The sequence below is a fragment of the Phodopus roborovskii genome, unplaced genomic scaffold, assembly GCF_943737965.1.
Source record: "Phodopus roborovskii unplaced genomic scaffold, PHOROB, whole genome shotgun sequence".
NCBI classification, from domain to species: domain Eukaryota; kingdom Metazoa; phylum Chordata; class Mammalia; order Rodentia; family Cricetidae; genus Phodopus; species Phodopus roborovskii.
Genome location: NW_026126460.1, coordinates 17,028,043 through 17,055,670, shown reverse-complemented (window position 1 = coordinate 17,055,670; position 27,628 = coordinate 17,028,043). Strand labels below are relative to the sequence as shown.

The 27,628-nt window shown below is 35.3% G+C and overlaps 2 protein-coding genes across 2 annotated transcripts in view; both read right to left on the bottom strand.

The window, feature by feature from the left end:
* Vwc2l (von Willebrand factor C domain containing 2 like) overlaps positions 1 to 8,127 on the bottom strand; it is a 145,726-nt gene extending 137,599 nt beyond the window's left edge. Inside the window, exons 1-2 of the mRNA XM_051190413.1 lie at positions 7,364 to 8,127; positions 4,674 to 5,143 (exon numbers count right to left, since the gene is read on the bottom strand). Of these exons, the coding sequence (XP_051046370.1) occupies positions 4,674 to 5,063 (390 nt within the window). The 5' untranslated portion in view covers positions 5,064 to 5,143; positions 7,364 to 8,127. The remainder of the gene's footprint in view (positions 1 to 4,673; positions 5,144 to 7,363) is intronic.
* A 702-nt stretch (positions 8,128 to 8,829) lies between these two features.
* Spag16 (sperm associated antigen 16) overlaps positions 8,830 to 27,628 on the bottom strand; it is a 766,492-nt gene continuing 747,693 nt past the window's right edge. The window contains exon 16 of the mRNA XM_051190419.1: positions 8,830 to 9,031. Within this exon, the coding sequence (XP_051046376.1) occupies positions 8,856 to 9,031 (176 nt within the window). The 3' untranslated portion in view covers positions 8,830 to 8,855. The remainder of the gene's footprint in view (positions 9,032 to 27,628) is intronic.

The following is a 27,628-nucleotide window of genomic DNA, read 5'->3' as shown; positions in this document are numbered from 1 at the left end:
GAAACAGAACCAAGGCAATTGAAAGTCTATTGTCAATCTCTACTTTTATATGTTCAATCATGATCTGGGTCCTTACACCATTTACAAACAGAATGGTGAATGCCTATTATTATGTTTCCATGATTCTCAGGGTAAGGAATAAAGGGTTAAAAAAAAGAAGAAGAAGAAAGAAAAGAAAACCACTATTCCAAGTCTCAAAGGGTTCACTGTGATAGAGGAAACAAGTGGGCTCTAATAGAAGGATCAGCGGTCTCCGTCTTACATTCATTATTATAGAGGCAGTCAACAGGAGATAAGAGGCGCTCATGGGCAGGAATCCCAGCTTCCCCATTTTCAGCTGTATGATCTTGGTTAAGCAAACTTACAGAATGATGCTTTCATTTCCTTACCTAGAACTTGTTTAGCAGAAATGGGCCTTAGACAATGAGCTATGGTGCAAATGCAATGGCACCCCATGTAATGGCATGTGTGAACACACAGGCAAGAATTCCTGACAGTGAAGGATTAGAAATGTTGATGAGCCAAATCTAGACCAGTGAGTGGTTCTCAACCTGTGGTTCATGACACTTTTGTAGGGGTCAGCTAAAACCCTTGGGAGTAACGTATGTTACATTATGATTGATACAGTAGCAACATTACAGTTAAGAAGTACTAATGAAAATAATACTATGGTGGGGGTGGGGAGGTCACCATAACATGAGAAAGTGTAGTAAAGTGTCACAGTATTAGCAAGGTTGAGAATCATTGCTCTAGACTATGCACAGAAAGTTAGATTTTATCCTGAAAACTATCCTAAAAGCTTTGTCCTCATTGAAAACTCATACATGAGAACCATATTAGAAAGGGAAAACTAGTCCCTCCCCCAACGAGGAATGTTGGACATTTTGAAAATTTCCAATTGTACATCCTTTCCTGATGTTCTTTGGGGAATAAAAGAATAGTTAACTCTACTCAAATGTTGCAGTTCTGTGTCCTAGTTGCTCTCATATAATGGTAGCACACATGTGCTTATTTCTCTCTTGTTATTTAAGTCAGATCTACCCTTTCACCCTCTTCAGGCCCTACTCTTTCTTCCCAGTCTCTTCACTTTGATCAGGAGTTTCTCCTTCAGAAGTTTGGTCTCCCTAGATCAACTTCAGTCACTTTTCAAAAAGCAACCTCAACACTGATCATCATGAAAAAAAATTCTTCCTCTTCCAAGCCTCATGCTCTTTTTATAAGCCTTCACACCTTGGACACACATGGGACTACATAGTCATAAATGAAACTTTACTTCTACTTTGGAAAGTAGGCTGCTGCTGTATTGCTGAGACTGGCCTCATGAATCTATGATCATCCTGCCTCCGATTTGCAAATGCTGAGATTACAAACATCTACATTGTACAGATAATGGCTTGCCCAGCATAAATATTATGTGTACCCATGGTGATAAATTGAAAGCTTGAATTTTAATTCATCACATCATATTATAGAGGCCAAAATAAATGATCATTTTTTTCTCATTGATATTTTTCCATAGGTTTTGGTAAGGTTAGTATTTGTTGCTGTAGTCTTTGCTCATCTTCACCATATCCAAATGGGAATACATAGTTAGACAGGGTGTGTATTCATAGGATTTGCTTTGATTTGTGGCATTGAGGGCATAGATAGAAGCTTAACATGTATTTAAAACTATTCTATTCTTGTTATGTAGTATATCCTCTCAAGTAACCCAAACAGAAACTCTATAGTTAGTTTTAAATCTCAGTTCTATAGGAAACTAAAGTTCCAGAAGAAAAAATAATTTCCTCCAAGTGGTAGATGTTTCTCCCATACCATTCTTTATTCTTATTTGCCAGCACCTTAATCATGCCTATTTTGGAGCACTTTAACCTCTACATACCTTGATTTCAAAAATGAGTGACTCTATAGTATCTTGAATACAAAATGGTACAACAAATGCTCATTGGATGAATATATTATTGTAAAGAATATCTCATGTTACAACCTCCTCATGGATATATCAGCAGCATTATTAGGAAGTTTTATAAATCTTTAAACATTAGTTATTTGTTCCTGGCTACTGAGTTGGGAACAGTTGAAGGCTATAACTAGTGCTTACTTAGTTATATAGTTCATAGGGACAAGCACAACATTTACAACTTTATTTGCAATGATTTTAAAGTTGAATTTCAATTATAAAAATATAGGTGAAGAGTTAGAAGAATTTCAAACATAGAATAAATCCCTGTGTATTTGAGAATGAAGGAGACTAGAGAACATCAATTTATTCAACTCCTAAATGTTCTGGTTGTTCTGGGCCTAATGACTTCATTATATTTCATTAAATATTTTCAACATCTCCCCACAAGGGAACTAATCATTACAATGGCTATTTTATAATCTTACTGCTATAGCTCATATCTTACATTCCACTGAGGAATTTGGACTTCAAATCCAGCTGTTTTTGACCTTGACATAAAAATGCTCTGAGAAGTTGAATAGATATAATTGCTAGAAAGCAGTATTACAAAACAAGTTAAATAAATGGATGACATTTGGATGAGGGGTAACTTAATCTTTCTTGGTCTTAGTTCTTCATTCTAACATTTTTGTCTTAGATAGTATCTTCAGAGTTTTTGTCCTCATGTATTTGTAAAAAAATGGAATCTGTTTTTTTTAAAAATAGATTTAATAATCATTTGGCACAGATAGATACAAGGTCTTTGTTATTAAGGGATGTTATATAAAGTAGTATATTATGGTGGAGGTATAACTAGGAACACAAAAATAATCAAGGTTTTGTTCACATGTTTTTGTGTTGTTTGAGATGGTAACATAGTTGCCTTTTAAAAGTTTGGTTTATTGTTTTGTATGTGTGTATTTGACTTCCAAGCATGTCTATGTATCACACGCATGCCTGGTACCTGGGGAAGCCAGAAGAAGGTATCAGATCCCCTGAAATTAGAAGTACAGATGACTGTGAGCTGCCACATGGTGTTGAGCGCTGAACTCAGGGCCTCGGGAAGGGCAACCAGTGTGCTGAAACACTGCAGAATTTCCCTAGCTCTCAAAGTTATATTTTTAGTTAAATCTGGTAAGTAGAGGGGAAACAACAGCATTTTAAGGGTAAGCTGACTAAATTTGTGAATGAGACTATCTATTCTTTTATATATCAAGTACAGATTACCAAATTTTATCTGCCAAAAATTGTTTCTCCTGTGATTTGGGGGCTAGATATACTTTCTTAAAAAAATTTACTCTAACTGTTGATGCATATTAAAAGGGATTGTCACTGTGTTTGTTCATAATATTTTGTTCATAATATGTTGAAAACTATACTTATTTTCACTACCTGAAAATTAAAAGGGCTAATGATATAGTGTATATAGTATTTTAAAGACCATACTGTCATTAGTCAGTATATGATAGTATGCTCTTCACTGTTTGCTATGAGGGTAGCTTTACTAAACGCTCTGCATTTTACTTCTTAATATTTCATGACTTGATTTCATGACTTGATAAAACATGAAAGAGAAAAGTCCAGAGTAACAGTGACAGTTCCATCAAACAAAGTTGATATAATCTTTAAAACCTTTTTTTTTTTCCTTTGTAGCCAAAAGAATGTAGTGAAAAAAGTCAGGCCTTCCTTTATAAACTAGAGTGAGTTTGAACTCACGACCCAAAACGGACTGAATACACTAAAACATCCATACACCAAAGGCCCTAATGACGATCACTTCAAATCTTTCTGCCACATGCTGACATCTGGCACCATTTTGCTTTGTAGAGAGAGAAGTTACCTCAGGTCTGAAAACTGAACATTCTTTGTTCAAAAATAAATAAGCAAACATATGACCAGCTATGACTTCTTCTACCTATAATGCTATGAGGAACATGTTACAGAATTTAGATACAATTAGAACCTTTAATATTAAGCTTACAGCATGAAAAGACAGTCCAACACACGAACTGTCACTACAACTAACCAGGATATTCTTAATGTATTAATTCCTGCCCCCCAGGACTCATATGTGGCTTGTAGGACATCCTAATTAAAATTGTCCATCAGGGAAAAATGAGCTCAAGAAGAAATAAAAAACAAACTCTATGTTATTTAAAGTGAGACACAAAAGTGAATGGAAAATGAGTATGTCATTGAGAAGCCATTTTGAAGGCCATGATTTAAAAGAAAAAATCTGTTCTTTAGGAAGTCTTGTGAGAAAAATGTCTCATGGTCAGAGAGTTGATCTGGAGCCCTGCTCTATAACAAGTAGACCCATGCATTTTCTTAATGTAGAGATCAAAGCTCTGAGTGCTTTTCTGTAATGTGTACATTTCTACACAGCAAACAAATAAGTCAAGGCCTTTGGTAAATGGCTACAAATACAGACTAATAAGCCAGAAAGCTCACAGAATATGAACATTAATTTAATAGGCATATCCTCCCAACAATCTTCTTCAAAAAGCACATTGTCTAAAAACCAGAAGGAATGTTTTTAAGGGTGAAAAATGAAAAGATATTAAACATAAGCTGAAGACATCTGAATAAAGTGATCACTATAAGATACTGAGCAATGAATTAACTGGTCTTCTGCCAACCACAGTGCTACTCATGCTACCTATAGTCATATTTTGTATGTTTTCTAGCTTTGATTTTAATGCAATAAATAAATATGGAGGGTAAGTCATACCTTAAATTCCTCCAAGATTTTGTAATTTTTTCCATGATATTCACAAAAGTTTTTCACTTCTTTACATTCTGGACAGCATCCATTGTGTTCCACTTTTGTACATTTCGGATGAATTTTAGGGCATTCTGGCTGGTCACAAACAGGTCCATCTAGAGCACAGACACATGGACAGTTGGAATGCCCTGGGAAAAACCGCTCTCCCAATTTGTATACAAAGCCGCTGTCATCCACACACCCTTTCCCTCGATAGTCATCAAAGATCAGATTGTCATTACTGGAAGCCTGGTCACCTTCATCAGCAGGATAGTCTTCGTGACTGATGGCAGCAGAGGTGACCAATCCAGGGATGACCAATAGAAGTATGCAAGCTTCATGAATATGAAGAGCCATCCCCCTCCTCACAGGCTTCTGGATGTTCTCCTAATATTAAATACACTCAGCTCCTTCCATGGGAATGCAAGAGGGGTGGGCTGAAAATAAATATTTAAAAGATAATTTGACATATATAAAGAGTAAATAAAAATGCACTTAGCCCATGCTCTTAAATTGTTTGTATGGGTTCAATTTTGGAAGACACTGAGCAATATTCATCCAACTGTCTCTACTATAAAGTTTGAATAGTGGATTTTGGTAATATATGTTTTAATAAACATCATTAATGGAGTTATTTTATGTAGGCACCTTCAGCTTGCAATTTTCCTTTGAATTTCAATGGTTTGGCTCTTTACACATTGTAAGAAGTGGTTTTGTTGAAGCTTAAAAAGTGATTTTAAGAATATAGTGCAAGGATATTTGGAACCACATCCATATTTTTCTTTAAAGTGGATGAGTCAGTAATAAATTGTAGGCATTACAATATTCTGGATGAAAACAAGAGATTGAGGTGAAGCATTAAATTCTAAAAGGAAGGGAATTAAAAAAATAGTTGGGTACAAGTTTAAATGAGATAGATATAATATAAAGACTTTCTTTCTCATGTCCATAATCTGGAGTTTGGAACACACTGAATATGAAAAATAGCATAACAAATCATGGTGAATAAAAGAATACATATATAAAATAAGTGTTACAAGAAAATTTAATTCATGGAAATGGATTTGTTAAAAACAAAGCCATTTATACTACTGTCCCCATCTTTATTTTTATGTTGGAGATAAGCTCCTAGTGGGCAGGAAAGTTATAGCTAAAAATTTTTATAGCAGCCAAGATCTAATGGTCATGTGATGTTACTTGAAGTTGATTACTTCTATATGATATGAATACCATTTAATTTTATTGAAAATATCACTCATTGGAAATGACCAAGATATTTGCATTTAGATAATTTGTGCAAAGATGCCAGAAAAAATTTTTGTGGAAATTTCTTAAAATAATAATGAATCATTGATAGTCACAGACTGTATACCTTATTACCTGGATACCCCAATAGACTTCCATGGTATGAGTATTAAGTGTTGGTAGTGAGATCTCCTTTGACTATTTAGAGTGCTAACTTATAGTTCCTAGGGAAACTATAATTTCTGGGAATCATAGATGAGGAAAATTATTTTAAAATATTTCACTTATCTATTTAAATGCTGTTGGCTTCAATCCAATATCACTAAGAATGTCTGTAGGACATTTTAAGATATCTAAGTTTCATTCATTGTTTTATTTCTAAACTATACTAAAAACAGTGATAAACTACTTATTTTCAGGCTAGCATATAATTATGATAATTTTAAAAATGATGAAGATGATGCTAGGAAACTTCATAAACTCTTAGAATATATTTGCATTTTAAGTTAGATATGCAAATTCCAGTAATAGTAAAATGGAAGGCAGTATATTCACTTTCTCTTTTCAGAGAAGGTTGATATTAGTATTCTTTCAATATTCTCTGATATTAGAATTCCTTTTTGGTGACTCCTTTGGGGTAATGATAAAGGAGATGGATTTCTCTTAAAATATGTCAAAAATAATGAGTCATGACAGAACAAGAAAATGCAAACCTATAATTCTACTTGAGAAGCTGGAAGCTCTCTTTGACAAAGCATTTCTTTTCGTCTAAATTACTACAGAGGCCACAAACCCAGTAGAAGCCTCTGGAAAAGCATACATCTTTCTTACTAATGAAAGCATACATTTATGCACCTCTCACATATGTAGAAAGTTTATCCTGCAAGACAAGGATGCTACCGTGCCTCCTCACAGTATCCAGCCGTGTCTATCAATCCATGCAAGAAAAGCCATGTGAAATACATACAGGATTCTGCTTTAAAATGACCTAGGCAGAAAATGATCATTTTTGTAAGCCACAGGTAGGCATTAATGTGCAAGGTTATGGTAAATGTGAACTTAAAGATAAAAACTGGGGTGGGGTGCCTGCTTCATATTAACACTAAGCATGCTTTTATTGGGAGAAATACATATCTTTTTAATGAAACAAAGTTCTTAGGCTATTTTTTAAAGAACCTTCAATATTAAATATGCTTTAGTACCATCTAAAATTCTGTTTAAAGAGAGGGAGGTTATAGAAAGCAAACAACACCATTATCTGAAGATTTTAAATAGGAATGCAACACTGCTAAACTGAGGATCACTTCCCAGCTAAACTTTCCCCCCTCACTGTATTGCTACATTTGATTTAAAATGACTGCATCTATTTCTTTGAGAAAGCAAATACAACTCATGCCATAAGATTCACTTACCTAGTCACTCTGAGGTTAATGATGGTGCTGGGGGTCACAGACCAATCTGAACTTAAAGGTCAGGTATGTCTTAGGAAAGCTGGTCCTCTTTAGTCACCCAAAGAATGCATTTTCAGGCATGAATTAAAGGCAATCCATCCTCTCTACCTCCCATTTCAAAACACAGCCAAGAAGCAGTCTCCCACCCTTCCAGAGAGAAACAGCAGACACACATAAGAAATATGCTTTGGACTGTCTTCAGAATTCAAAGCAAGAAGCAATACTGGTCCTGTGGAAATCCGGACCCCGGTAGCAGGATCATGTTGAACTTATTTTTAGCATTTTCTTAGATCCTTCTATGAAATTTCCTGGCTGCTTACGCCTCCTCCACACATGGGTTCACTTACACAGTGCTTGCTACGGCAGTAGAGGTGACTTGGCTAGGCTCTGAGGATCACAAACAGAAACAGCATACTGAAGATTAAAGCCCACTCCACCGGCAGAACCATCAGCATCATCCACGGTAATGTTGACTGAATCCCTCCTCACACACCAGAAGATTCTAACTGTGGACGTGAAGCAAAGGCACAACTTTAGCTAGGGTTTGGCATCGCTGGGAGCAGTTTGCAGACTGCTGATTCGGAGCTCATCCTGCCGGCAGCCGGGAATTCCTCAGCACCACGGACAGCGCCAACAACTGGCTTCTGAGCCCAGCTTGGTTGAAACCCCCAGCTGCTTCCGCGCGGACCAGGCTGGAGTGTTGTCTAAGCAGTCACTTGATACAGCGGATGCGAGAATTGGGGAGGGGGGGGGGGTTCTGCGTGCGAGACACTTATTTGCATTTAAATCACAATAAAAAATTAGAAAGATGTAATTTCGCCTAATGCATTCTTGGATGGTCTGCAGAGATGAAAGTTCCGGGGACTTGCATTTAGATTTAAGCCATCTGCAGTCCTTCGTTATTACTAATAGATAAAGCACACTCATTGTCAAAGAATCTGTGAAAATGTATGCTTGTCTATTCTATTTGACCCTCCAGTTATAGAAATATTTTCCTTGTGCTATACATAATTCAACTTTGGGTCTTCTGCAGCTCGGGTTTGATTAAAAAAAAAAAAAAAAAAGTAGCCGCGTTTTCCTGCAGTTTGTTCTCAACGTTAAAAATCAATGTCTTGTAATTCATCTACTCTGTCATTAGGCGTCATTGTAAAGCTGTTTCTTCCAACCTCCTAGCAAAGATGCCCTGTCTCTAAATTCATAACCAAATGAGAAAGAGAGAGAGAATGGGGAGGGGTGGGGGGAGAGAAACACCAGACAGATAAATGAGTAAAAAGTTAAAATTTTTATTTTTAGCAGTGTGGACCACATACTATTTCTTCAAAGCTTGTTTTAAAACAAATATGCTGTTTATTGGTTGCTTTAACCAGGTACTTGCTGGCTTGGGAGCGGACTGTGAGAAACATTTTTAAGCCTTGAGGGAATGCCCTCTGCAGCAGGGTATGCTTTTTGCCGATCAGAACCACAATCGAACGGTGCCGTCAGAACCTCCAGAGTACAGATTGTTCCCGTCGTGGGAAAACACCACAGTGTGCACCTCACTCTCGTGGCCCACCAGTTTGTGAATTTGACCAGATTTAAGATCCAGCAAATGGATTACCCCGTTGGCGCTCGCCTGAGCTAAAACTCGACCTGCAAAACAGGGAGACAGGGAGATTTAGCTCAGTCTCAGTATGTAAACGATACAATATTTTATCTTGTTTTGGTCGTAATTCAACAGACTCATTTTTATGTTAGGCTCTCATTAAATATGAACTAAGACCTATCTACAAGAAGAATTTGAGCCATAATTAAGATACAGTTAGAATAAAAGCCTGTAATTCTATTTGCTTAACGTCCAGAGGTCATTAAATGCCCCATCATTCTTCTTATATTTGTGATTGGCAGATGATTTCAAGATGAGATTGAGAGTAACTGAAGAGGGCAACTTTATTTTCAAATGAATATATTAAAATATTTTAAAGCAATAGTTACCTAAATGAAAAATTGAACACATGCATTGTATTTAAACATCTTTAGGTATTTATTCCAGAAAATTTAAAATGTATTTACCTGCTTTAAATATGTTTATTATAATTCTGTGGAAGTTATGTGCAAAACTATAACAGTAGGGATATTTATAGTTTGATACTTTTTTGGAGTTGAAATGAAAAACAATAATATCCATAAATCAGAATGACATGATGTTTAATTTAACTTAAAATTTAAAGTTCTTGCAAATTAACATATATAAGGTAACCCAAATATAGTGTGGGAAATCTTTGAAATTTTCATGACAATTTTAGTGAGTAATGAAGAATCAAAATAATCTAACTTCAGTTAATAATTTTATTGATAAATCCCAGTAGGAAACTATCTGTGCATTTGGAGACAAGTGAAGTCAGTAGAATATGCTCATTTGCTCTTAGGACATTGGATTATCTAATCATACTTAGAAGTCATATTATCATCCCAACAGCAGTATTTAAAACTTATTAAACTCTTTCAACATGCTGATGCCACACTGAGTACTGGGTAGGAATCACTCTGTACAACTGTTACAAGGATAAAAGAAGTAGCAGTAATTCCATCAAACATGAAGAAAGAGGCTAGGGAAGACAAAAACGTTATTCCTCATGTATGGAAGTAGCTAACATTCAGACAAACACAAACATATGAAAACTATAGCCTAGACTTGGAATCATCATGCTTCCACATCCAGGTAACACCTCTAGACAGAACTTTGGTAGGTGGTACATCCTGAAAGGGAGTTTGTCCATTTCAGAGTAAAGAATCAATAGTGCTACCACCATGAGAGGCACAGTGAAATATCTGATCACGTATCACGCTCAAATAGTCGTTGCTGCCTCTGAAACAGACAGCAATTTTAAGAGGAGTAAAGCATGATAAATATGGTCTATTTGCAAACCTTTATAACCACTGAGCTTCTTCATCTAGAACAAAACCTGACACAGCAAACACCCTTAGGATGGATTAGAGTGTCCACAGCAGCAGAAGTGAATATTTTTTATAAACCCTCTTCTCCTAAAGTCTTTGCTGAGAGAAGATTACACATGGACCTCCATTCCAGACTCATTCTAGACCACACTGCTGTTTGTGATTTTCCTGAAACTCAAACAAAAGATTGTTTTCCTTGCAGTTTTTATACAATAACTATGAAGTAGTACTGGATTTTAAAAAGCATTTGGACCCATAAAGAACAAAAGCCATATGTAGAAGGATTTAGCTTGGAATGACTATGTTTGTGGTGGTCAAATCTGTAGAAATCACATTTAGGAATATTAAGAGGGATTTAAGTAATTTCTGAAAGTTTGTATGAAAATTCAAGTAGTTTTACAGGTTTAGCAGAGTTACATGCTAATACTTTTTGTGCTCCCTTTCTACTTTCACAACATATTAAAAGTAGGTAAATATTTTAAAATTTCATATATATATATACATATATATATATATATATATATAATAACTATATCCTATAAATAAAGTTGTAACACTAGAACAATCTGCTGGGAGTCATTATCTGACCTCCATTTGTGTGCCATGGTACATATGTAAACCCCTCATACAAGTCAACAGGTTTTAAGAATATCTATATTATGACCTGGACAATGGAATAACAAAATAGAAATATAATATGAAATAGTGCAGCTAGAGGTTTTTTTGTGAAACTTAGAGTAAAATTACTCCTGTTAAGATTGATTTACTTCTTTAAGATATGAGAGGCCTCAACCCCACACAAGGGACCACATACAACTAAGAGATGCTGAGAGCAGGGGAAATTGTCTTCTCGAGGAAAGAGCACCCCAAGTGACTATGCAATACTAAATAGTCAACCCTGAAAACATACATGGAAATAACACTATACAGACTGAGCAGATTGTAATAGAGAACATATATGAATATGTGTACACATATATGTATGCAATAAAAATTAATAAAAGAAGAGGCCATTCATTTGGAAAGAAGGCAGGGACATTTGGGAGTGTATGGAGGGGAGAAAGGAAAGGGAGAAATGTAACCATAATCTCAAAATTTACAAAAGGTAAATAAATACGAAAGGATGAAAATAGGTCATGCATTATATTCACTTCTGCTTTTAATTGTCTTGTGTCTGTAATAAATAGGAAATAAGATCAATTAATTGAATTATGAATGTACATATTCTAAAAATCACATATAGAATATAATGAAAAGTATGTAGTCTAGTTTATCAGTGTTGATTAAAAACAAATATTATCCAGAGTTAGGTAGGGTTTTATGTTTCTGTTTAACTAGGTCTTAGAGTTAACATGCAAAGATGCAAAGTAATGGTTCTCATCATGAAATTTTCACAGATATGTCATTTTACCTTATTATTCTCTCCAATTGCTCCCACTTTCCTGGCCCATCTGGTCCTGTTCCTTTGCCTAAGGACTCTCCTTACTTTCATGTACCATGATTTCTACCATCATCTCTTCACACTCCCTGAAGACCTTTCTTTCCCTTCCATGTTCCCTTTCTACTTTCACAACTGACCAAAACACATTCATTATATACATATATGCACACATATAGTAACTTTAAAAGAAACATTCTATATTTAAACACATGTTGAATTAAATATAACATTTCTTTTTATCTGTTACATTCAGGATATTATGCTGCTCAAATTTTTCGTCAAGTAAGAAAGCATAATTTTGGAATTATTAATTTATAACAGCTGTATTTATATAAATAACAGTGTATGTCAACCCTGAGAGATTGCGATCACCTTTCATTTCTGTGTCTCCAAAGCCATAATTAACACTTTTTTTTTTTTTTAACAATGAGGATAAGTCCATTTTGTTTTAAGGATGACTGTGCAAATTCCATTTGGTTTTGAACTAAGTTTCTTCCAATCTTTGCTACTAAATGAAGTAATTGATCTTTGTACACTTGTGTATTTCTTGAATATTTGTTTCAAGTAAATACATAACTTCCTTTAAAATACAAAACTTGTTTGCATTGTTGTAACAAATTTTTTAGAGAAAAAAAGTTCCACTAATAACCCCTTAGATAAAGCAATCTCAATCGCATTTTTCACAAAACCTCAAATATATGAACATAGTAACTTGGTCATTTTCAACAGACCCTCTTGCAAAAGTGATAGGAGGAGCTAGCCTATAGAGTGGTACCATCATGTAGTATAAGCTACCAACTATTAAACTGTTCATTCCATGCTAACAAAACCCACAGGTAAAATACTGGCACATTAATAATAAAGAAAAAAACTAAATACAAATATCCTGTGACACTTTTCATGTTAGTGAATGCTTTTATTAAGATTGAAGTATGCTGGAAAAATATTAGCACTTCTTCAAACTAAAGAATTTATAATGAGCTTTTGATATCTATGCATGTGGAAATACAGTTTGGTTCCAAGAGCATACCTCTAAGGATGTCAGGAGTTATCTTAAGCTTTTCAATTCTTAAGTCTCTTTCTCACCCTGACAAATATTCCCCAAAGCCAATAGCTCTCTATGCTGCCTATTACCCTGATACTTTTAACACTCATAGAATGTGATATAATTAGTGCTTAAGAATGTTTATCTGAAGTTATAACTTGCTATATTATTCCAAAAATATATTTGGGTGTATATTTTTTTATATATATAAAAAGCATGGGTTTCATCTCTTTTGCATTCATGCCTCTGGAAAATAAGGAACAGAAATGGTGGAGTCCTACACTTTACATTCTGTGTTCTTCACTCAATCCTAAGATGAAGATTGCCTTTCCTCAGGACAAATGAGGAATGAGACTCATGGAAACTCAAGGAAAAAGTCACACACACACACACACACACACACACACACACACACACACACACACACACCTACCTTCATTTACAGGTCACTATTTCTATTTTGACAGTAGAGAATGTCAGTCATCTTGGTATGCTTTTTAATATCTCCAGTTAATTTAAACCACATTGCACACTCAAGTATAGCCTTACCACCTTTGAACTCATTCTTTTATTAATGTCTCTTGTGGGATATTTTCCTCATCTGTCTGCATGGTCCCTGGATATCTATTCCTGATGGAGGCTGGGCTATCCATAAATCTCAGTTCAGATTATTTTCTTCAATCATTTGGCACACACATCCTTAGAAGTCCCTCCTTCTGGGAATCTGTACATCACTTTTTCCTACTTTTCGCATGGTAACGAGACCCCAAAATTTGTTCAGCCATGTATGTGTTCTACATTCTTAGCTTTATATTTACTCAGGGAAAAGTATCATGCTAAATACCTGTAGATTTCTCCCAACTTAACAGTGAGAGTGTGGTGATCAATACTCTCAGTGGGTGATAAAGTTGTCACAACTATCAGTTTTTGGGCTCATTGCTTTCTAAGCATTGTCCTAAATGTATTATTATCCTATAATAATATTAATGTCCTATAAATGTATTATTATCTCACTTTACTATCACAACAACCCTATGGAGAGAAATATACCTGTGCTATGAATCATAACAGCTATGATGGTTTTTGGGCATTTGAAAGTCAGCTAGCAGAACTGGAGTGCATTATGTTTGCAAAATGCTCACCTGATTTCAAAGATTTCCTAAGCATAAATAATGCCATATACTTCATGAATAACTTTACATTAATCACATATTAAAATAATCTTGCTTCAAATCTATGATATTTAATAAAACAAAGTAAAATAAACTGACTTATATTTGAAATATGTACAATATGTTAAAACATATTTAATTTCACCTTTTGAAATTGATGACCACAATAATATTTACAAGTAACTTTATGTTGGACAGTGCTGGAACTTATCTTGTTTTATGGAGGAAGAGACTGAGATTTAGAGAGATTAGATCCTCCAAGGCCACACAGAATATGACTAGTAGTGGATCCCTGTGACTCCAAGGTTCCTGCTCTTATCCTCTGTGTCATGCTTTAATAACTCTGGATGATTTTTTATTGATTGGCTCAATGTCATCTCCCCACTCTGTTAAGCTTCTCTTACTAAATTTCATCATGATTCAGAGTAAACATCTTTGTGCATGCAGCTCCCATTTCCAGCTAGACCTATGTGCATTCCTAAGAAATACTTTAAAATAAATTCTGAGTTGAATATAATAAATTTCTTAAAATGCTTTAATAGCATTTTTGAACTCCCAAAATCTGATAATACAACTAGCTTGCTGAGATTAAACATGGGGCTTTGTTCTTTGAAATACTGAAGACCATCCAATAGTTCCAGGAATCAACAGCCCTTTGGTGATCAGAAAAGCCATTTCCACAACTTTAGGTAAGTATTCAATATTCACAAGCTATACAAGAGTTAACATTTTGGTTTTTGCTCTAGGCAAAACAAACAAGAATGTGTCCACATTCTGATATGTCTACCCATAGTAAACATACCCTCAACTTTCCCCAAATAATGTGTGGTGAATAGCTTTTATTTTTTTAATACAGTGAAAGTATGTCTATATGCAAATTGTTCCCAAGTAGAACAGGTATTTTTGTGTTTTTTTTTTTTATTTCAACTTGGTTTGTTTTTACATGAAATATCTCTTCAGTATTAAAATAAACTTATTTTCTAAGTTGACAAAGTAAACTGGACCTCAGATGTCAATATGACAATATATGTTTAATGGATGCAAAGCAAAATTCACCGACATGAAGAAAACATTTTAATCAAGACATGTTTTAAGGATATGTTTGAGTACTAGTTTTCTTCCCATGGCAGTGTACCTAGATCATTTTGTAATGGAATACCAAGGGAAGGAATGTAGGTGATGTTAGTTACGGAATTCACAAAATCACATTGACAGAGATCTTTGATTTTGCTGTTGTTAGAATAACTCACAATAGTTGGTAATGTGTTCACTAGGGGCTAAGCAACATTGGATAAGTCTTTAATTGGTCAATAAAAGTTCCTCCTGTGAGCTACCAGTTATCAGGTACTGTTAGGGCAACTAATACATGAACCCCTTTTAATGAGGCTTATTAAACCCTGTACCTTTTGAAACATCAAATGTCTTTCTTTTCAGAAAATTCATTATGAAGACACGTTTCTTACTATTTGGCATCTATACATTTACACATATTATTAGCCAAGAAGCTACACAGCCTCTTAATAGTTTGGACATGTTATAGAAATACAGCTTGATAGGAATATCGCAAATCAAACGTTGACTAAAACTATTAATTTTTGTCATTTTATCACTGGAGGTGTCATTCTGGATTAGATGCAAGTAGTTGCAGGAACTGAATTCTGTTACAAGAATTATAACAGATAATTTAATGTTATAGAAGCTGATTCAAAACTTTCAAACTTATCATGAATAATGAAAATGTGAATGAAATCTATCCTTCCATTTCTCATTAGAATTACTACAATAATTTCTCATGATTATTCATGCTTCAGTTGAACTTTGAGCAATATGTTTCCCCAAAGATACAAAAATACTTGTTTTCTACTTCATTCTAATTAATCTCATATACAGATAACAGGAAATTTATTTATCACAAGTACAAGAATGGAAACTAAAACAATTGTGTGCCCAATATGAAATAACATATCAGAGAGGGGAAGACAGGTTTGATCAATAAGGAAATGATTTTTATACACATCAGAACCAATTTGAAGCAATTCTCTCGATCAATACAGATAGGCAGAAATGCTTCTCAGCATTTATTACCTGTGGAGAGTGTTATTGATTAATTATATTGATTTTTTTCAATGCATGTGGAGAGGCATCTGTTGTTTCTTTAAAAGATGTCTCAAAATGAAAAGTATCAAGAAACTAAAGTTTTGAGGATTTGCATTAATGACTCAACCTCGGTCATTACTCAGAATTTCAAAAACACTGTTGAAGGAGATATGAAATGCAATTTAGTTTATTTTTCATCCTGTTGCCAATCAATAGAATATTTCTATAAAAATAATAAGAATTAACTTGGCCAAGTGATAGTAACAGTTTATATACTTTCCCAGCTTTTTGTACTTTGCATATTCTTGCTAAAGAGGCCTTACTTTTGTTTTCTAATGGAATACTGCTTGAATGGAGACCATTTGACATTGTAATATAAATGTGTGCAAATGTAAACAATGGTTTTTAAAATTCTATTGGTGGCTCATGTCATAAAATTGATAGTAATTACGGCACGTTAAGTCTCATTGTCTCACTGTGTAATTTCAGACCAAAAGAGATATTTGCCTTACTTAAAACAATGTATTTAAATTATACAACCAGATGGGATGCTGAAGATGAAACAAACTATCACTTAACTTTGGTTCTTTTTTTTTTTCTCTTTTTTCTTTTCTTTTTTTTTCTGTTTTTTAAGCCACTCATTAATTAGCTAAATATTAGCTCCTTGAGTAGGTTTTATAAGTTTTTCATAAGAAGTAACTAAGTAAATAGATAAACTAATTTTTGTCTTTCATACAAATCTGTATCTATCTTAGGGACAGTTCATTGATACTCCCCAAATTTAAAAATGTAGCAGGTAAACAAAAAAAAATCATTCTTTCCTATAGTGTATTGTTTTCAAAATATATCCCCCCTATTATGAAGAAATTCCTGAACAGGTGCTTTCTTCCATGAGTTGTCTTTTAAACATTACTGAAATCCCTGGTGAGATGCACCTAAAGTCCTAAAAATGTTTAACTAATTATTGAATCTATTTAGACTATCAACAGCCACCTGCTCTCATTAAGAAATCCTTGTAGACCTGTTTCCTAACGTGGCCGTTCCCTGTGCAGCTGATCAGTGTTGAGATACTATTTATTTGGGGACCCCACACACCTGGAGCCTGCAAATACTGGAGAAAGGTGTTTGCTGATATCAGAGGGAACTTGAGTTTTGGTTCATTTCTGAGAGTCAGATAAACTAGGACAAAGCTAAGCTCTGAGAAGATTGTGATAGGTTTTTCCCCATTGTTCCTGAAGAGGGCAAGAATCCAAAGGCTTCTATTGATACCAGCCTTTTAATTAAAAGTTTAATTAATTTTATTGTATGAGGCAATAAAATCACTTTTAATAGTCTCGGTTTCTTATTATTAGATATAACAATTACTACATTTTAAGACTCTAAAAGGCAAATTTCTAATATTTTGAGAATGTTCAAACTTGTGTCAGAACCAACTTTACCATAAATGATTCCCCCATTATGAATATGGCAATTTGTCTGTGAAAAAAAGACACTGTCGACTTCTGTCACTTAATGTGGAAGTGGTGAATTGTTAATAATCACATCCTTATTTTTTAAAACTCCATCCTTTTCCATTGAGAGCAACAATGGAAAGTGGTGAAATGGCTTACATGAATACAAATATCACCATCTAAATAACAGAGTGAAAAGCAAAAATATATGACAAAGTATAGCCAACCCAAGTTTCCCAAGTGGAAAACCAAGCATAACAGTTCTATATAAATTAGGAGTGGCCAAATTACCTAGTTTAGATATAGTATAATTTATTGATTTATAAGAAGATAAATGTAAGGACGAGTGTTCAACCTTATGAAAGGTTAGTCTTGAATACAAATTTTCCACAATTCCTTACCCAGGAAAGATCCATGACTTTGCTATTTAATGTATATTTACCTTCAAAATGGCTTGAAGTCATCAGAAAAAGAAAGACAAAGCCACTAATTTCCCTCTGGTATCTATGTGTTCCAGAAAATTTTATAGTGTCTGGTGATGGCTAGGTTTTATTTTCAACTTGACACATGTAGAATCACATGGGAAGAGAGTCTCCCTGAGGATTTTCAGTTAGCTTGTGGAGGAATTCCTTGATCATATTAGCTGAGGTAGGAAGACCCAGTGTAAGTGTGGCTGACACTATTTCCTAGACTTAGGTTCTAAATGGTGTAAGAATACAGAAAGTGAGCTGGGAATTAGGCAAGGGTGCATTTGTTTTCTCTTCACCCTTGAGTGTAGACGTGTTTTTTTTTTTTTTTTTTTCCACCAGCTGCTTCACATCCCTGCCACCTGGATATCCAGGCTATGACAGACTGTAACCTGAAACTGAGGTAAAAGAACCCTTTGTCCCCAGTTTTCTTTATGTCAAAGCATTTTATCACAGCCACAGGAAGGAGATGAGGATGCTTTTGTGTTATGAATTATCTCATAGTCATAACTGATCAGTACATTGTTTTTATATCACAGACAAAGGTATTGAATCACAGGGATGTGATGCAATGTCTTCAAGATTATAGAGCTAGTGTCTTCCCTTTCTAACAGACTGAAAGAAATTGAAAGTATGACAGAAAGTTGAGCTAATTTGATTGCTACATGATGTGAAAAATGAAGACATCTTTACTTCTAGTTCTGTGAATCCATCACTTTGGAAATCTGAATTAACCTTCCAGCACTGTAGGGTTTTGGTCTGGCTACGCAACTCATAAAACCTTTAAAGAAACGTGGATACTTTATTTTCATTCAGTGTTTCTCCACTACACTTCTCCCCCCTGCCACCAGTCTCAGTCCCTTAATCTGTCATACTGCATGGTCAAGGAGCTTTGGCTAAAAGTCAATGGACAATTTTAGAATGGAGACACTGGTGAGTACTTGGGGTTAAGCAATGAGGCAGACATAATTTAGGTTTGTGCACGAAGCAGAACCTTGATAAAGTTAACACTGCAGCTCATAGAGAAATTAGCTTAACTTGTTTGAATGGAAGGAATATTAGAACTTTTTCAGATGCAAATGAAAGAAAGTCTGCCCAACATAGCAAAGAAGAAAATGGTTTCAAATGTATTAATTGAGCATCAGTGGTTAGGATGCCACCGTAAGTGTGCCCACTCTCTTTGTCTCAGTTCTGCCATCTAGATTGAACTGACTTTTAGTCAGGTCTCTCTGTGTGTTGGTCCAAAAAGGACAGAGTCATAGGTTCCCAAATTCAAAGCCCATGAAAGAATACCTTTATTTCTAGTTTCATATTGGTAAAGGCTCCTAATATTTTACTTCAGTCCCATGGTTATTTTTGGTCGATTATGATATCTGACAGATAGAAGGGTATGGTTGAGTGTCTACTCGCCCCCCCCCAACTGTCAAAATGAATTTAAAAGAAATTCTGCAAATTTAGGAAGAATCAACAATTGAAGTTAATCAAATTAAGTTTAGATAATCATTTCGGATATACAATTTGAAGTTAGTTTTTCTATCAGAAAATGGCCATGTTTGAGGCCTTTAAAATAATGATTTTCCTGTTGTTATCTTTTCTTAGGAACTTCCTCTCTCCTAAAAGTATGCTGAACAAACAAACTGCATGGAGAACTATCAAGGAATCAGCATAATTGTTTCACTAGATGAAAATATTTGGGGTGTCTTAATGAAATTACGGGGTGACAGGTGCAAAAAGGGGGATTAAAATAGCAGAAGAACAAAAAGAGCTTGACCATCATGTTAGTATCAATCTAAAGGCAAATAAGGAAAATATTCCACAAACTCAGCCCTTTCTGCATTATCTACATATGGATGCTTATTGACTCAATTGAGCATTTAACATAGCAGGCCCATAAAAACATGATCCTAGCAAGTTACATATGGTTCCTTGTTAAATTCAATGAAAAAAGTCATTATCTTTGAAATTAGAAGCATAACATAGTTACGTTCTGTAACATTATCCTAGTAATCCTTGTATATTTAGGCAAAAATTCAAGAATGTTCTCTTTAAGGGCTATTCTAGTGTGGTTGACACAGGTTACATTTCATTGGGAAATTTTCATACCTTCAAAAGACCTCAATGTGGTTTTCCAGAATGTAGGGTGGGAAAAATAAATTGCAAAAACTTCTAAACTAGGCCATTCAAAATATATGCAACAAGATTGCACTGATTTTGTGAAAATGTTATCTTGAGGGAAAAAAAACTGCATTATTTTGCTAAAATTGGCATGAAACTTTAAAATATATTCTTTGGAATTTTTTTCCCAGAAATAGAAAACAAAACATGAAATGTAAGATGAAGGAATCAGTGAACTATGACTAGCCAGATACTGATGGTTACTGAATGTGAGTGATGAGCAGATGAATATATTACACTCATTTTCCAACATTTATACATGCTTGTTTAATGACAAGGCACATTAAAAGTAGTTGATCTGGGTGCACACACTTTTACACTCTGTATTTGGGATGGAGTGGCAGATGAATCTCTGTGTGTTTAAGGCCAGCCTGGCCTACAGAGAAAGTTGTAAGCCAACCAGGGCTACACAGTCCAAACCTCTCTCAGTCAGGGTGCATGTGAGAGGGGAAGAGAGGGAAGAGGGAGGAAGAGAAGGAAGAAGGGAGGAAGGGAGAGGGAACTTGGATTGATATATAAAAAAAATTTAAAAAAATTCAAAATATTATTTATATAACAAGGTAAACATTGTTATCATCATATGGTAATTTCTTATATGTACAACTAAAATGTTTCATTATCATCAGAGGTGTTCAGTGGGCTCTAGAACTAGGTATGTCTACAGTTTGTTTTAATAATTGTGCTAAAACACAGACATAAATGCTGTATCTTAAGTATTAAATATTAAGCATGCAAATATGTCTTCACTAAAATTAAAAACGTCTGCTCTGCAAAAGAGCCACAACCAATGTGAGAATATCTGAAAAAGAAATGTGTGAAAAAGGTTAATCTAGAAAACACAAAGAACTCTAAAAAGTTAGGTAAGATAACAACGAATGTCCTGATTGAAATGGATTGTGTTCATTAGCAGGCACTTCATTAAACAGAGCATGTGTATGATAAACATATGATCGAGACTGTGTTGTGTGTCATATTTCAGAAAGGAAATGCAAAAAAAAAATAGTAGCAATGAGGTATTACTGAACACTTACAAGGATGGCCCTAAATGAAGATATGGACAACAGCAGGAATTGGAAAGGATTTGGAGCACTGGAAGGAATTCAGAAAGGCACATTCACTCTGGACAACAGTTCTGGTAGTTTCTTAAGTAAGTAAAACATACTCCTCTTTACAATATATATTCTATCATGATATTTCTTGATATTTATCTAGCAGAGTTAAAAATGTACATCTGCATCTGCATCTATAAATGCATGTGCATGAACACACACACACACACCAACACAGAAATACATATGCCCCCAAACCAAATCAAAGATGTTTAGAAAAGCTTTAGTCACAATTGCTAAACCTGGAAGCATCCAATATGTCCTCAGTAAGTGACAAAATAAATAAACTTTGTTAGAGTAAAACAACCAAATATTCTTCAGTCCTAAAAGGCTATATATGTATATATTTATATGTATACATATATGTATACATATGTATATGTATATGTATACATATAAATATATACATATAAATATATGAGGAACTCAAACATATGTTACCAACTGAAAAAAGCCAACCTTTAAAAAAACTTATGCTATGGGTTGGTTGGCTCCAACTATGTGACACGTTGGAAAAGACAAAACTTCGGAGATGGTGACTGGTTGCTGTTGGAATGAGGAGGATGAATAGGTAGAACTCGGAGAACCTTTAGAGCAGTAAAATAAAACAACAACAACAACAACAACAACAACAACAAAAAACACCTCCATATGACACTATAATGGTGGAGACATAACATTCTGTTGAACCAACAAAATACAAAACACCTAGGGGACTGGAATGTAAGTTATGGGCTTTGGATGGTAATGATGTGCTAATGGGCTCACCAGTTGTGACATCTGGTAGAGGATGTCAGTGACTGGGGTGGAGGTGGGGGCTCTGCATGTTACGGATGGGAGATGCAGGACAAAGTTCTGTGTCTTCTTAGTTCTGTTACGAATCTAAAATTGTTCTAAAACGAGGAAGTCTCCAGAACAAAAAATGATACCAAAGTGAAGTTAACAGCTCATTTTCAGTTATAATTTAAAAATATGTATCGCTTATAGATTTATAGATTAGCCATTATTTTAAATGATCAATGTGTTTTTAAGTCTTTTACACTTGTATATAATTCTAATCAGTATTCAGAATACGATCTTTTTTCATTGTGAGCCATATCATAATATTTAAAGTAATGAAATATTCAAATTGGCACACAATATAGGTTGTAAGAAATGCTGATATTAAGAAGTCAACCACACACAATATCTCAAACTGTCAAAGTCTTAAAATCACCACTGTTCAGTTCTGCCTGACAGACAGGAGCAAAGGAAGAAGCAGAGGGGCAAAGACGAGGGGGAGGGAGGAGGGGAAAAGAAAAAGGGCAGGAGAGAGGAAGGTTTTGATGAGGCTCGTAATACATAAATTAAATCACTACAAATATTGTTATTAACAAATGTTATTTTAAAAAAACACCGTTCCATCAGTGTTCTCACTGATCACATAGCCCTAATGCTATTTCTCCTATGGCATGAGAGGGATCCCTTAAAAACAAAACAAAAACATAGCAAACAACAATGAGCACTACAACAACATTAAAAATAACCTAGGAACTAAAGAACTCAGCAGTTAAGACCACACGCTGAAATGCTGAGGACAGATTGTATCTCAGCATACATGGGACAAGATGCACATTCCCACAGTGGCTGAATTCCCATTCCCGCATTCAGAGACAGGAGGGATCACCAGTGCCTGGTAGCTTCAATCTTTGCAGGGGAAAAGGGTGTGAGTTCAAGGTTTCAGCAGAGAACCTACCTCACAAGAGGAGCTAGAGAATGATGAAAATCTCCACGTGCTTGCCTGGCCTCTGGGTGCACTGACATGTTTATCCACATATGCACAACAGACACACACCTACATACATTCAAATAAACAAATCTTAAAACCCCCAATAATTAGAACTATCTTTGAAACTGCACCATAGTAATCTTTTAAAACGTGTTTTAGGAACTAATTTTAAACTTGATACTGAATTAATCAGTTTCGCGAATATTCCCCATGCACAACATTATGTTGTTTTCCTTTCCACGAGGTCTAAAACCATTTTAGCTTCCATTACATGAAAAGTACTTCACAATATCCACAGGGATCAGCTTTAAGGTTATGCATAAAGAACATGCACATTTTGACTTCAATGATTCTAATTGGCATGCGTATTATTCATATGATTATTTAGACACTTTACTAAGAGTGTTTACAAAATATTTTGTTCTTTTCTGAAATATTATTTCCTATTATATACTAGTTCAACCAGTGCCTTATTTTTATGCTTTTTCTTCCATAAACTAGTCTAGAAAAATATTAACCTAAATTCTGAATGTCATTAAATCAAACTTTTCCACCTACTTATAGACAGGATATGGCAAAGCAGACTCAAAACTGGCCTACTTCCTCCAGGATCTACTGGCCAGAGGATGGGATAACTATGGTAAGGTGTTTATAACCCTTAGCCCAGATAGGTATTATTTGTTCATCAACTACTTGAAAGTCACCAACGTATATTTAAACAAGTTTCAAAAGAAGATTTGAGACTGCTTCTTTTATGTGTGCACAAGTATAGATGTGCATGTGTACACATGCCTGTGGAGGCTAGATGGTAACCCCCAGGTGTTTCTTTGAGGTACTGTCTTTCTTTTTCATATTTTGAGACAGGGTCTCTCACTGGCTTGAGTTAGCCAATCAGCTGAGGCTGACTGACGGCATAGCCCCAGGGATCTACCTATCCCTCCTCCCTCAATCCTGAAATTACAAACTTGTTGCTACATGCAGGTAAAAAGTAGGTTCTGGGAGCTGAACTTAGGTTCTTGTGCCTTCAAGGCGAGTGCTTCACTTACTGAAGTAGGTCTTCCACCTAAGACTATTTCTAGCTAGGTATCTATACTCAAATGTATTTTAACTCCTACTGAGGAAATCCATTACATTATTTAAGGGATCACCAAATCTCTAAGGCCTATTATAAAAAGGAATTTCTTTCCTAAAACTTTCTCCTCCTGTATAGGTCCTTTCTCAGAGGTCCAATTTGAATCCATTTAGCTGCCTCTTTTGATGTCATTGTGCTGAACCTTTAGGATTTCATCTCCCACCTTCATCACATTCTTCAATATGCTATTTACATTGTGATTGATACAAATATTCTTACCTATACTCTGTTCAGTACCATAGGCAATCAATGTCTCATGATTGTACTGTCAAAATTATTTCACAAGACTCTAAGAGATAGGCATTTAGATGAAAAAAAAAAAAGATAGAACCAAATACTTTGCCTTAACTTCCCACTCTCTGTATTACACTCAACAATCAATTTGTGCCTCTAGATAATCCTTATAATATTCTCAATTATATCAAAATGGAAATTAAAGCTATATAGCAAGAAATTATCTGTCTTGTGTCATATAGCTAGAAAGTAGCAGGGCCAAGATTTACATCCAAGAAATTTGGTTCACAGTCTAAACAACATGCATCTCTTCTGTGCTCCATATATCCCAAAAGCATTCTCAGGATCTATGTTTGCCTAAAGTCACAGGTTTCTGATCAGATTGTCTCCTCAAACTGGATGGAAGTTCCTATGCACTTGCTTCAAGCCTCTTTTTTTTCTCATGAAAAAGAAAAAGAACCCCCTCCCCCACTGCCCATCATTTTTATGCATGAGTTTGTCTCCTTTGGCAACCCTTCAACAGCTCAGCAGCTCAACTTTGGATCTGGTTTTGACTCTGCTCTGGCTCTTCCTCTGCAACTGTGAATTTGGTAATTTTCCCTTTGGCTCCACATAGTCCACTCAGTTGGACATCAGCATCATGACCAACACTCCTGGAGAGAACCAATCTTCTATTCCCTACCACCAACTTCCTTTCTCACTTCATCAGGGAGGGAGCTAGCGATGCTCTATTATGGATGTAATTGGATGGTGCTGAACTTTGACTGGCCCCTCAGTTTATAATTTTTTTTTTAGCAGCATCCAATTCGGTATTCAGAATATGACTGTTTTTAACCAATTTATGTTCAAAGTGAACTTAAGATAAAATGGGAATTGGGGGTTATAGAAGAATAGTCACTTGTTTGGCTATCCAGGAAGCCAAGTTTAATTTTAGCCCTGAGAGAATTTGAAATCATTATAATTAGATGAGTATTAAAGCCCACGAGTGAAAAGGACTCTTTTTTAAAGCCTACCCCTTCATTTAGCATCAATTCACAACTGGTAGTTCATTTTCTCAAATGCTCTACCACTGAGCATGCATACAGAGTTGGAGTATAATATATCTAGAGTTCAAATACCTAGGAAGTAGGCCATGGCAGGAGGTGAAAGATAAATCCCATAATTAACTTGAATATCTATAGCAGTAGCAAATATAAAATTTATATTTATTTGAGGAAAGGAAGATTATATTGTTCTACACAATTTATGTGTGCTACATACTAATGATGTATTTGGTTTTAGATGATATGTAATGCACCCTGCCCATATTGCTTGGATTCTAAACAACAGAGCAATTACCATTCCTGAGCTTTTGTTCTAAGGTTAATGCAAAGCAAGCTCCAGAGAATAGAAAGTCTTTTCATAGTCACTTCAAAATTCTGTATAAGTTCAGTCCAACTTGATACTCTCTGACTGACTAAAGAATGGCAATGATGCAATGCTCAGAGGTGCCAAATGCAGAAGCAACTATGTATGTGACTCGTGGTTTAGTCTTTGGCTTTGCCAATAACTAAAATAAACAAACAAACAAATAAATAAAAGTTATTTTAGTGAGACTTAGAAAAGATTTTGTAAAAAAAAAAAAATGCTTAAAAAACAGGTCCAGCCCCAGGGGAAAGCACAAGCAAAATTTCCTCTCTTAGCAGAAGTACATTATTGTCAACAGTAGCATCTCTATTCAGCTTGCTCTCTTATCTAAACACTCCTGTTACTGTCACCTCTCAGGTTTGTCATACCCACTGCCCTGACACTACAGACATCCTACCATAAAACCTGTCAAAAAGGCCAGGTGATTTCCTAAGTCTCCTGACACACGCCATTCCTTAATACCTGCCTGTCAGAACACCTGGGAGAGGAATCTACTTTCATGTTCAGAGCACAGCTAGGAGGACCATCATATGCAGTGTAATCATTGGCTTCACACTGCAGTGAAACCCTGCCATTGGGAACCACAGACTCCTTCTGGAAAATGAAATTGCATAAATGGATCACCCAGGTCAGATGGCATAACTTTTGGTAGAAGTTAATTTGAAAAGCATTATTTTTTTTTCTTGTATGGCTCTACCTTAATTTTTCTTTATTATAAGCTCTTTGAAAACATGTATTGTATTTTCTTTATCCACAGTGAATGGCCACCGCATGGAAGTATACATTCCTGACTTGACATGTCTTGATTATATTCTGCCCTTGTGCGTTACATATGCCTGTATATTCATCTTAAGTTTGTCTTCTCTACAAAGGACTATCTCTCTTGGTTTCAAAAGCGATTGATTTAAGTAATTTCAGTGTGATATACTGAGAAGTCTTTTATTCACCAGAGACATTTTTCTGGCATCCTATCAGTAGGTCATTGAGCCTTTATGCTTTCTCTCCTTGCCTCCTCCTCTAGAGGCATGTGCTTATGAGAGGCCTGGGGAGCAGGCTATTAATACAGGCGCTGCTCTCAAAAAAAAAAAAAAAAAAAAAAAAAAAAAAAAGAATGTTGCTAATTTTGTAGCAAACATAACAGTACTTCTAAAACTGGTGTACACGGTACAGTCACAGTCACCTTGGGACAGCGTGGACTTAGCATAGAATTACTTCTTTGACTCAGGTCATAGTGTTGTTTTCCACTCAAATGTTTATTTCAGTATTTGAAATTATAAAGTAACACATTAATAGCCATGGATATGGAGAAAAACATCTAAAGTAATAGTGATGGTTGCACATATGTGTCTTATGTTACTTAATCTTACCCTGAATTGAAATGTTATTTGATGGGACTGATGTTAATAATGGGTTTCTATCAGCCTGCTAGCTGTTTCGTTTGTTTAGGAAAACATATACACAATATATGGAGCCTTAAATGATGGGGGGTGCCCTTTTGTATGTTGTGGATATATGTTCTCTTATTGGTTGGTGAATAAAACACTGATTGGCCAGTAGCCAGGCAGGAAGTATACGTGGGGATATCACACAGAGAGAGTTCTGGGGAGAGGTTGCAGAGAGAAGCAGCCAGAGAGAGGTCATGTAGCTGCCGAAGGAGTCACATGACTGAGCATCACCAGTAAGCCAAAACAAAGAGGAGATACATAGATTAATAGAAAGGAGCCATCGGCCAAACAGTTTATAATTAATATAAGCCTCCGTGTATTTATTTGAGACGGAAGAGCAGGGGGACCA